The 11,410-nt window shown below is 33.5% G+C and overlaps 1 protein-coding gene across 2 annotated transcripts; it reads right to left on the minus strand.

Annotated features, from left to right (window-relative positions):
* Positions 1-1,052: 1,052 nt before the first annotated feature.
* On the minus strand, positions 1,053-3,718 carry LOC106766152 (WUSCHEL-related homeobox 9-like). 2 transcript variants are annotated; one of them, XM_022784470.1, is made up of 5 exons: positions 3,395-3,718; positions 2,915-3,176; positions 1,867-2,664; positions 1,393-1,595; positions 1,053-1,267 (listed from the first exon to the last, which is right to left on the minus strand). In XM_022784470.1, exons 2-5 carry the CDS (start codon positions 3,042-3,044, stop codon positions 1,262-1,264), a joined length of 1,137 nt encoding a protein of 378 aa, XP_022640191.1. In that variant the 5' UTR covers positions 3,045-3,176; positions 3,395-3,718; the 3' UTR covers positions 1,053-1,261. The 2 variants fall into 2 exon arrangements, with proteins under 2 accessions (XP_022640191.1, XP_014506392.1); XM_014650906.2 differs by having other exon boundaries at positions 2,915-3,140; positions 3,337-3,718.
* Between the last annotated feature and the right edge of the window lie 7,692 nt (positions 3,719-11,410).

Genomic DNA, 11,410 nt, shown 5'->3' on the forward strand with positions numbered 1-11,410 from the left:
AAACAAAATATTATTTAGTTATACATCATAAAATTTAAACAAAAACAAAAAAATCATTAAAAAATTAAATTTTTTATTTAATCATATTAAATTTTATTGGAAAAAGTACAATAATCATTAAATACTGCAAATGCTGACAAAAACCTGCAATGCATAGAAAATGAGAAGAGAGAGAAAAAGAATTTAACACCGTTTGTCATTATTTAATGGAAGGGACTATTTTGACTCAAAAATTTAAAAGTAAGGACCAATTTCAAACACTTTTCTAAAGAGGGACTAAATTGAGATTTGTCAACTAAACTAGGGACAAAGTTGGGTATTAAACCTAAAAATAATTTTAAATATTTAAAGAAATACAAACTTTATTTATTAATCGGAATAATTAATCTTAAAATTATGTTGATAAAATAAAACAAGTATTTTGAGAACTTAAAAACAAGAATATTAATCTCGTTAACACAAAAAATAATAATAAAAAAAAAACTTATTAAAAGGTGAGTTAACTCTTCTTCAATTTTATAAAACCTTGGAATTTCATACTAATTAAAAATAAAATAAATTTAAAATATTTAAATAAATGTAAACTTAATTACTAATCCATTTTGTAAGATTGATAAAATAACAAGTAGAAAACAAATTATTTTTCGTTTTTAATAAAAGGAAACCGGCAACTGAAGAGAAGAAGCGTGAAACAACGGTGCAATGATGAACTCACATAAACCGCCATGAAAAATCATCTCTCCCTCTTTTCTATTTATTAATGCACATTTATCTTAATTTTCAGTTTACATTTTGATGAATTATATTTTTAGCTAATAACATTAAAATAACTCATTATATCATATAAAGCATATATAATCATATTATTTTTGCCTTTTTTATCCGCTATTATTTTTTCTTTTTCTTATCCGCTATTATTTTTGCTTTATTTTGTACAGAATGTATATATATTTTATTTGTATTTATTTTCTTAATTTTGTCATAGAATTTACCGTACGTTATTACTTGGAGTAAAAATATTATATACTACTCAAAGAAAATATACTGTGTTAAACAATTTATCCATAGAATGAAAATACAAATATCCTGGTCAACGAAGACACGATTTCTATACTTTGAGACCTGCACTGAACTAGTCATTTATGAACCACATTGCAAACCCTGTAACAATAACTATATGTTGGGACAAAAGGGAACAACCAAACCGAAACATAGAAAATTATATATCTAAATCACGTTTTCCTTCTCCAGCTCCACTTCCTTATATCTGCAAAAATAGAAAAAAAAAAAAAAAAGAATTGAAGTAACTTTCTAATTAATTAAAAAAATTTGAAAAAAAACATTTAGACGATGATTAAAATGAAGGTTGCAGTGTTTAACGAAAGTCCAGACCAGATAATAGTAAGCACCATGCTGCAGTGGGTGGAGGGTAATGCCCCAGTCATCGGTGGGGACAGGGCCGGAAGAGTGGATAAGCACGGCTTCATCTCCGAAGGCTTGGCGCACGTTGAAGGGTCCCATCATTACCTCAAATGCAACATCGTTAATGAAAACTATACATTTTTCTCTATCTGCTGTAACCTCACCACCAACACCTGACACAAATCGAATCATCTCTCATGTGCGAGTCGAAAACCACCAATTACAATAACCTACCTAAGCCAATCAACCCATGCACACGTCCATGTACATCAACACAACACCACATATACCCTAATTACAGAACTAGCCCCTGCCTAATAAATATGCGCTACATCACATAAGAAAACTTACTCTTATACATTTTAAAAAAAGTAATTTAATTTATTTAGAAAAATAACGGTGTAACTTTTTCAATTACTTGCTTATTTCCAACATGTAAATTACCTTGAAGCTGGGTGATTGGACATGGAAGAGTTGAGATTTCGTGAGCAACGGTTGTGGTTGAAGATGAAGTCGGAGGGGAGCTAAGTTGTTGACGGTGCATTGATTTTAATGCCTTTTCCTGATCTTGGTCTTTCTTTGAGAAAGTTCCGTGGCTCATGATCTCGTTGAGAAAAAGACTACTGCTGTGTCCAACCTTTGGTTCACATTGTGGTTGAGATTGCATTATATTGTTGGAGAACTGAGGGATAGAAAACCCATGCGTTGTGATGGTATCGTTAACTATTACACCTTGACCATTATTGTGCAAAGGAAAGGAGAAAGACTCGATCACTGGTGGCAGCAAAGCGGTGTTATTGTAGTTGTGAGACTGTAAATAAGTCTGATTCACAGAAGCAGTGGGAGAATTAGGCAGTGCATCATTGACATTTGAGAAGCCAAAGGAGATGGCATTTGGGTGCACTAATTCTTTTGAGGAGGATTTGTCAGAGGAAGAGGATGAGGTTGAAGGTGGTATGATTTGAGAGAGAGAAAGTAAGTTTGCTTGCGTTTCTGTGTTGTGGTTCTTTGAGTTTTGGATGTGGCGGAGCTTGTTCTTGCTCCTGGATTTGCGATTCTGGAACCAATAGAACACATTGGCATCACCAACTTGGCCATACTCCTGCAACTGCACCCGGATCTTCCTTATCTCATCCCTTGGGGGATTCACCATCCCAGAATTGAAGATGGCTTCTAGAATGCGAATTTGCTCGGGTTTTGGATTCCATCTTGACTTTGGTTCTGGAGTTTTCTCTTCATTTCCTACAATTACAAACCACAAAACAAAATACTTAAATATCCAAAAGACACGAAATTCAGAAAAACTATATTTGGAATTCAGTTTTAGATAGGGTAGTCAAGCATTGCATTGTTATCTTTTGAATATATATTATTACTGTTGCAGTTTTGTTTGTAGTTGAACTCTCTTTACACCATGAAAAGGTGAGCGTAATCATCTAGTCTGAGAAAAAAAAAAAAAAAAAAAAAGTGATCTTTGAAGCATCACAGGAACCTGGAGTATAAGGGCTTCTTTGGCATCCAGTGGACAGGACAGAAGAGTTGTTGCCATGCTGCCATTGGTTGTGGGAATTGCAAGGCTTGGATTTGAACATGCTTGGCCAGTGTTTATTGGAAGAAGACATGATGTGATGATGATGTTGATGCTGATGATGGTGAGGGAGGAAACTGAATCCACTAGGCCAACGTACGCAACATATCCTTATATATAGCCTTTCCACCTACTCAGCGTGGTTGTGTCTGTCAACATTCTATCCCTTTGATAATATAATAGTAATAATCACAAAAATAATACTTCATTAATATAAACAAATCTATCTGTATCACTTTCAAGTCACACATGTAACATCTTTTACACAAAATTTCTAAAGCAATGAAACAAGAGAAAGAATAAAGCATGCGAAATGAACTACATACACAGCAGGAATCTCATGATATCTGTAAATATAAAATCTAGAAGGAAGAAGAAAAAAACCATATATATCTCCCCTGTACATCTAGCTTTTGCTTACATTTTTACAGTGTGTGGAGGTCCTTTATAAGCTAAGGAAAGATGGATAGAATACATTGCGGTAGGTCATTGAAGAGAAAAAGGATGGGAAGGGAAAGAGATTATTGTAATGGAAAAGGTTGTTGTAGAAATAAATATGGGGCGGGGGTTTCAAAATGAAGAAAAGGGCGTGTTGTTTGGCGATTGATTGGAAAGCGGTGGTGGGTTAGTAATTGCAACTTATTTACATTATTCTGGGCAAACAAAGAAACGGGGTTTTTGGATTGACTCGAGATCTATTTATGATCCGTTACATATCTCTATTTTGACTCAAATTCCTCTTTATGAAACGTTACTCACTTTTTTTTATAATTATTTAACTCTTCAACTTTACTAAGACTCCATTTCTATTTTGTTGAAAAGAGTAGTATATTTCTGTGAATTCAAAAATATTTTTCTTAAACTATCTTTTCCTAAAATTTATTATCAAGAATAAAATGAAATCATTATAAATAAAACTCTAATTAAAGGAAGGACATATATCATCATCCTGAAAAGATAAATTATATAAATTTTTGAGTCATATATTACTGTATAAATTTTAGGAATTTTGCAAAATAAATAAATTTGGTGTTAAAATTATTAAAATTGCTAAATCATTTGGTTAAGTCTTATACACTTCGGAAGACAAATCAAATTGCTGAAAGTTTGACGAATTTATGGGGCAGTGAAATTTTTTTATTTACTATTGTGTTTCCTCTAGTATGGAATTTTCCTCCCATTCAAAAAACCAAAACAAAACAAAATAAATTATGTGATGTTATTTAATTTTAAACAACACTATAAACAGTTTAATTTTAAAATAAAAAATAATTTATTTGTTTATATTTAAGATCAACATCAATACATTTTTTATATTAAATATCATAGATATGTGATTTTTAACAAAATTGTAATCAATAATAGAAGATGAATGTGTTAGTTTGTTAGGTTACATCTCTCTCCACGACTCTTAAGTGACTCTGTACGCACAAACATCTCTCTTTCATTCATATATATATATATATATATATATATATATATATATATATATATATATATATATATATATATATATATATATATATATATATAACTCAACTCAACTGTTATTGATGCCGACTAAGGTGTATGTTTATTTTAGTTTCATCAAATAATCTTTTACTGTGAGAATTTGGATTTAATAATGATTATATACAAAAGAATTCTTTTATAAATAATTCAAACTTAATAATAATAGTTATTTTTTAAACTTTCTCTCATTAAAAGTGGAATTTGTGCTAAAAACCACACCCGCTATTAAGGAAAAAGTTCTTTTAACAACACTTTTTTAATAACTTTTTTTATAATGCATACGTGGCAGTTTGTGATTGATCCGTTTAAATGTAAATTTAAATAGACTAATAAAGTGATGACACGTGTGTCGTTGTAAAAAAAGTTGTCAAAAAGTGTTGTCAAAATATCATAGAGTTTCTCCCTATACCTCACTCATGTCTGGTTGCACCATCAAACTTTTAGTGAATTTCCATGTTTGTTCCTGTCAGAATTTGCAGAAAAAATCTTTTTGTAGCTGAGATTTTGTTCCCAACGTAACCCTACACCATCCTTTTTTGCTCAATCGCAGTTCACCCTTCGCACTCTCCTTTTTCGCTCAACCGTAGTTCACCCTCTACGTTCTCCTTTCGCAGTGGTGGTGAGGGTCTTTTCGGTGTGGTGCTTCTTCCTCTTTCTGTTTCGTCTTCGGTTGGTTTGGCGTCGAGGTTGATTATTCTTTCCTCACCCTCAATGCATGCTTTGAGTATGAAAATGTATCAACTACCTTTGAAATGTTGAATATATCCTTGGTTGATGTATCTGTGTTTGGATGCTTGTGCTTGCATTCGTTGGATTTGTAGGGATCTGCACTTCGAAGTGTGCTTAAAGTTTTGTCGACGTTCAAACTATGATTGAGAGCTGCCGCACTTTGAACGTTGGTTGTTGCTGAAGAGGGTATAGAAAAGTATTTTGGATGAATTTTGTTGAGATTGTTGACAACACAAACTCTATATCAAACTAGTTTTTGATGATGATAACACAATGCTTAATAACAGTACACATGTTACAGTATTACATGTTCTTGTTCTAAAGTGTTTGTCATATCTGCTAAACATGTTTTGTTGAACTACAATGTATGTTCCTATGATTGATTGATGTGTTATATTTGTGGAACATGCTTGTATTGAAATGTGAAATAAAATGTTTTTGATTATGCATATTTCTGAAAGAAAAGATCACAAGCACCTTTATGAACTTATATTTGTTGTGACAAAGTTCTAGTCCAGTCGAATACACTCATAATGGATTCGACTATGCTAAAATCTTTGTACAGATTTTGTGAACCTGTGCTATGTGAGATTTTGAGTTGAAAAGAATTTCAAAGTGTTTTTTCATGTGTCAGTCGACATTGTGGATTACATATTCGATTGTATTACTGATTTGTTTGGAATTCTGTTAAGCCTACACGCTCCAACGACTATATTTTTCAAAAGTTAGTTAAGATTGTGTGACCTGGTCAACTGTCATAAATGTTTGTTGATTTTGTTGACTGAGGAGCCTTTGTATTGACTGTCTGTTATAACTGTTTTAATACAATCGACTGCATCAGTAGGTTATTCAACTGAGAAGCAATCTCATCTAATAGAAAAATATAAATAGATAGAACGTGAATTGTTCTGTGACTTTTGTTGATTTGACATTTTCATTTTCCTGTTTCAGATTGAATTCTCTGTATTAGAAGCTCCAAGAATTCTCCAAGAAGACGGTGGTGATCTTTCTTGAGAGAGATTCAAAGGGAGGAGTCATTTGCGCATATTGCTTGACCATTATCTGCACAAAGAAGGTGCTTCTCATTTGATCTTGAACGCTTGGCATCCTGTGAAGACTGCTGCATTTGATTGAAGGCTTGGCAACCTGTGAAGTCTGCTGTGATAGGCTTGGCATCCTGTGAAGAGTGCTGGTTACACGTTAAAGATTGTTCGACGTGGGTTCAGATTGCAGAAGAGGGTATTCTTGCTGCAATTCTGGTTTTTGTGTGTGCAACTATATTTGGTTTTGGGTTAGAGAGGAGATTTATGTTTTTGCGTGGTGCTTCTATAAATTCCTTGTTGTAAAAGCCGCAACCATTATAGTGCATTTGCTTCCTGGGTTGGAAGGACACTAGATGTAGGCATTGTTGGCCGAACCATTATAAAAACCAGTATTTTATTTTCTCTATTCCTGCACTCTTTATTTCTAGTCGACTTTATCTGTTTAACAGTCAATTGAGTTTTTCCGCTGCATTGAATTTTCATTACTTGCATTTCAAGAAAGATTAAAAAGCTTTGCATTTTCATATCAAGATTGCGAAAAGATTTTGTTTTTGAACTAACACCAATTCACCCCCCCTCTTAGTGTAAAACGAAGCCTACCTGTTTCCTAACAGAATTGATTTGATCATTGGATTACAATAGTATAAATATACAAATTGATAAACTAATTGGAAAGAGTTAAAAGGGAATAAACTCCACCAATTTAATATCAATTATTATAATATCAGTTATAATAATTGATATTTAACACTAATAATTAAATTAAATAAATGGAAAGTAAATATACAAAAATTAGCTAATAAAGACTAATTATTACAATTTAAAACTAATTATTATAATTGATATCCTCCCGCAAGTTGGACGATCTGGAAGAGAGATGCAACTTGGACAGTAATGAGTCAAACCGAGGATGAAGTAGAGAGGCTTTATGTTCTGCTTCAGTTGAGGAACGCACAATCTGCATCTTTGGACACCGTGTGGAGACGCTCCTTTAACTGCTTGATGGGGCTATGAGATGCCTTGACATAGGTGCGCTGGAGAAGAGTCCAAAGATCATGTGATGTCGTTGTTTGAGACACCAGGGATGACACTTCAGGAGAGTGGTGAGGAGAGCACCGTATATAAGATGGTCCTGTCGACTCAGGTTTGATAAGCAGGATTTGGAGTTGGAGGTACAACAGTGGTGGAGATCGCCATCGGCGGCGCAGGAAAGGATCCATGTGGATATTTGAGAAGATAATAGCCATCAAGAAGAGCTTCAACTTGAAGTTTTCAAGTGAGGTTTGAGGGTAGAAGCTTGGTGACACTGCTAAGGGTGATGCAAGTGAACGGTTTTGATGACTCATGAGGGTTGCTAATAGATGAAGAGTTGTCGTTGGCCATGGGAGGCAAAAAGAAAGGAAGGAGCGACGTCTTGTGTTGAAGAAGATAAAAAAAAAAACAAAAAGGATCGTGAATGGTAAAAAGTTTATGACCGAACCATCCATGAACAAGTAGAAGATAAAAGACATCGAATGAAAAAGAGACTTTTAGGGGGCTGCCGGTGACGGCGGTCATAGGCCACCGACGACAACAAAGACAGAGTAGAAAAGGATTAGAAAACCTGATGCGATTATGTAAGCAACTTGATGCGACGGCAAAAGGATTTATATTATGATCAATGATTTGGACACAATGAGTAGGATGATGAAGAGATTACTGGAAGAGGTGGAACATAGGAAAGTGGTTGCTGAGGTTTGTGCTAGTAATGGAAAATGAGGGATTCTGAAGGAGGTAATGAGAGAGTTTCGCGAGTGTGAGTGTAGCTTTCAGGAGCAGTTGGAGGAGCTTGAGAAACATATCTGCTAGTGTTTTCTCACCAGAAAGAGATCTAGGAGGTTTGTGTTGTAAACAAGAAAAAAGTAAAATATTCAAAAACATCACGCATCAAGTTGCTCACAAAAAACAAATATTAATGATTTTGTTACTTTTCTGAGTTTGTTATGTTTATTTATATTTTAATTTGATTTTTTTAATTTTTAATTTATATTTATATGTGTAGATTTGGTATTTATTTATAATATTAAATTTGTTTAAAAATTATATGTTTGAAATATTATGTTAATATTTGAATAATGTATATAAAACATTAATATATTATAAACATAATAAAATAAAACAAAACATTAGTATTAAACAAAGAAATAAAAGCATAATATATATATGTTTTACAAGTATTAAAAAAAACATAACCGATGATATCTATCGAAAAGATAATACATAACAGCAGTATAAAAAAAAACATATATTTTATATAAATATTAAGAAAACATAACAGCATAATATAGATAAAAAACATAACCGAACTATGAAGTACGCTAAAAATTGAATCAAGTTTGAAGTGCGTTTCCTTAGCCGAACTTCCAAGTGCAGCAAGGCTTAACAGGCGTTTGTCGGCGTCTCCTTAATCGTAACTGCAGTTCCAACGTTGGTTACGGAGGTTTAACTCTGTATTTAGAAACCAAGCTCTCACAAAGAACAATTCAACACTGAAAAAATAATCAGTGAAGGAGGTGTAGGTAGGATTTATAGAATCAGAGTTTATTAAAGATTGTTGGTTGTTATCATTAAATCATCATGATAGTTACATAATTTAATAAATAAAGGGTAAAAAAGTCTAATAAAAGGTGTAGGATGATATTAGTGAGGTGTAGAGAGAAGCTCTCAGATATGTTTACAATGTGCTGCTAGTTGACAGCAATTCTGACATTTTATTTGCCTTTTTCATTCTATAGTTTGAAGCAGTCACATTATCGTCGTAATACTTTCTTAAATATTGTTGCCGCTGTATTGCATTGTCGTCATAGCCACAATTAGTCTCTTAGTTTATCGTCAGCAAAGTTTCTTCTTTAGGATCTTCATGTTAGTATTATTTAATTAGTAAAAATATAAATATATGAAAAATGTAAATATGTTATATATATATATATATATATATATTTATTTATTTATTTATTTATTTATTTATTGTAACATTTTAAATTTTTCAAGAGTATTAATATTATTATAGGATAAATCACACATCAATAAAACATAACAATCATAAGGAAAATGCTAATAAGGGGAGTAATGTCAAAGTTTAACTCAAATCTCTTAGGGGTGTAGATAATTTTTTCTACACCTCTAAGTTTTCTATTCCTAACCCTCTTACCACTAATTAAGCTAGACTCCCTCAGATGTTGTCACATGTCGCTAATCCACCGTATACATATTCAGTCAGTGACTTGTTGCCACATTACCACTCTTGTCACATCATCACCATCTCCAACAGAAACCCTAATTCCCAAATCCAAACCCTAGCCGCCGTCCAACCTTCCGTGAGCAAGCAACAGTTTCGTCGTCGCCAACAACGCAATCTCCATGCGCGACCACTCCACCACCCACCATTCGCCGTTGTCGCTAGAGCAGGGAACACCACGCATCTCGCATCTCCATCGTTCTCGCAGCGCCTTCTTCTTCCTGGAAAGTCCAGAATCGTGTCGCCGTTAAGCTTCGAGCGTCATCTCCTTCGAATCGCAACCACGCTGCAACATCCATGGCCGTTTTCTTCCATCAATCTTCCTCCATTTTCGCAACCTACATCAAAGCCAGATCTGCAAGCACAATTCCGAATCGCACTGCCTAAATCACCATCGCCAGACGCGCAACTTCTCTGCCACCTGAAACCACAATCGGACCTGCAAAGCCAAACCAGAAAACCAGAAAAACACAACCATGGTCGCGCAATCACTCTCGCACCATCCCAAATCGCGACTCGCGTCTCCACAGGCCTAGAAGTTGCACGTCTCCAGAGAGTGAATCTCCTTTCACATTCTCGCGGCGCAGTCCAAACCCCTTTACCCCCAATTGCAAAACCTAATTTTGGGTTGGGAAGGGGGCAAACACGTGGCATGCTCTCATTGGCCACGTCCTTATGAGTCAAAATTGGTCAAACAGTCAAAGTCTGGTCAACTAGGGCTTTCTTGCAATTTCAGGAATTAAAAAGTGGCTGAAGTGTAAATATTGGAATTATCAAGAGTTGATATGCAATTTTGGAAAGACAGAAAAGCTAGAAGATAAAATTAGTTGTTGAATTAATTTAATTTGGGAATATCAACAGAAAATATCTTCCAAATAATGTTATAATTATCTAAATCTTTTAGTTATTTGGAAGATATAAGATAAAAGATTCTGTCAACTGAATATTCAGAGTCCAAACCCAATCAAGTCCTATATAAAGAGACCCAGGGAAGGCAGAAAAAGGGGGGAGCTTCATTCATTCATCCACCACTCCTTTCACTTTTCTTATGTGTTTCACTCCATTCATGGAGAGCTAAACTCCTAGGGCTATTCTGCTGTAATTTCATTATGGATTCTGAGGTTAAGTGAATTAATGCAATTGTTTATTTTGATTATTGATTTACGTTGTTCTCTCTCTATGTCTTTCATCTCTCTATCATATTAAAAGCAAAGATTTTTGCATCGTTATGTGTTTGAATCTACATGCATATTAATTATATGAGTTCTAGGGTTTCTANGTTTAATTGNGAATCTACTTTGATTNAATTTAGGAANTTTCATATGATTAAATGGTTTTTACTATCAATTGAGAATGTACTTTGGTTGGTAGTAATAATTTCAANTATAATCAATTGAGAATTTACTTTGATTGNTTANCTTTTAATTTGGTTAGGAGATTTAAGAATAGACATGATTAAACACAATAATTTTGATTGAGAATGTACTTTGGTTGAATTTATTGTGAATAATCTAGAAAGGTCTTGCATTTGATTGAGAATGTACTTTGATTAATTGCATGATCGCCCTCAAATTAATTAAGAATGTACTTTAATTAATTTGAAACTTCAACAATAATCAATTGAACAATAATTTGTGAGTAACCAATGATGAATCTATTTTGGAAAAACAGTGGAATAACTTGTTTCTTCATAATTGTTTTTAAGTTTCCTCTTTGTTCTACAACATTCTTTAAACATTCTCACTTTTACTCATAAGCATTGCATAACATTCATAAGAGTAAGATATTCGAAAGCAATTCAGTGTTCGTTGGGAGACGACTTAGGGTTACTTTAGCCCT

Source organism: Vigna radiata, chromosome 7, assembly GCF_000741045.1.
Source record: "Vigna radiata var. radiata cultivar VC1973A chromosome 7, Vradiata_ver6, whole genome shotgun sequence".
NCBI classification, from domain to species: Eukaryota; Viridiplantae; Streptophyta; class Magnoliopsida; order Fabales; family Fabaceae; genus Vigna; species Vigna radiata.

Coding starts and splice junctions, on each gene's coding strand:
- LOC106766152 (XM_022784470.1), bottom strand. CDS start 3,044: ATGTCTTCTTCCAATAAACACTGGCCAAGCATGTTCAAATCCAAGCCT. Junction 2,665..2,914: donor AAGAAGCCCTTATACTCCAG/GTTCCTGTGATG, acceptor TTGTAATTGTAG/GAAATGAAGAGAAAACTCCA. Junction 1,596..1,866: donor TCCAATCACCCAGCTTCAAG/GTAATTTACATG, acceptor GATTTGTGTCAG/GTGTTGGTGGTGAGGTTACA.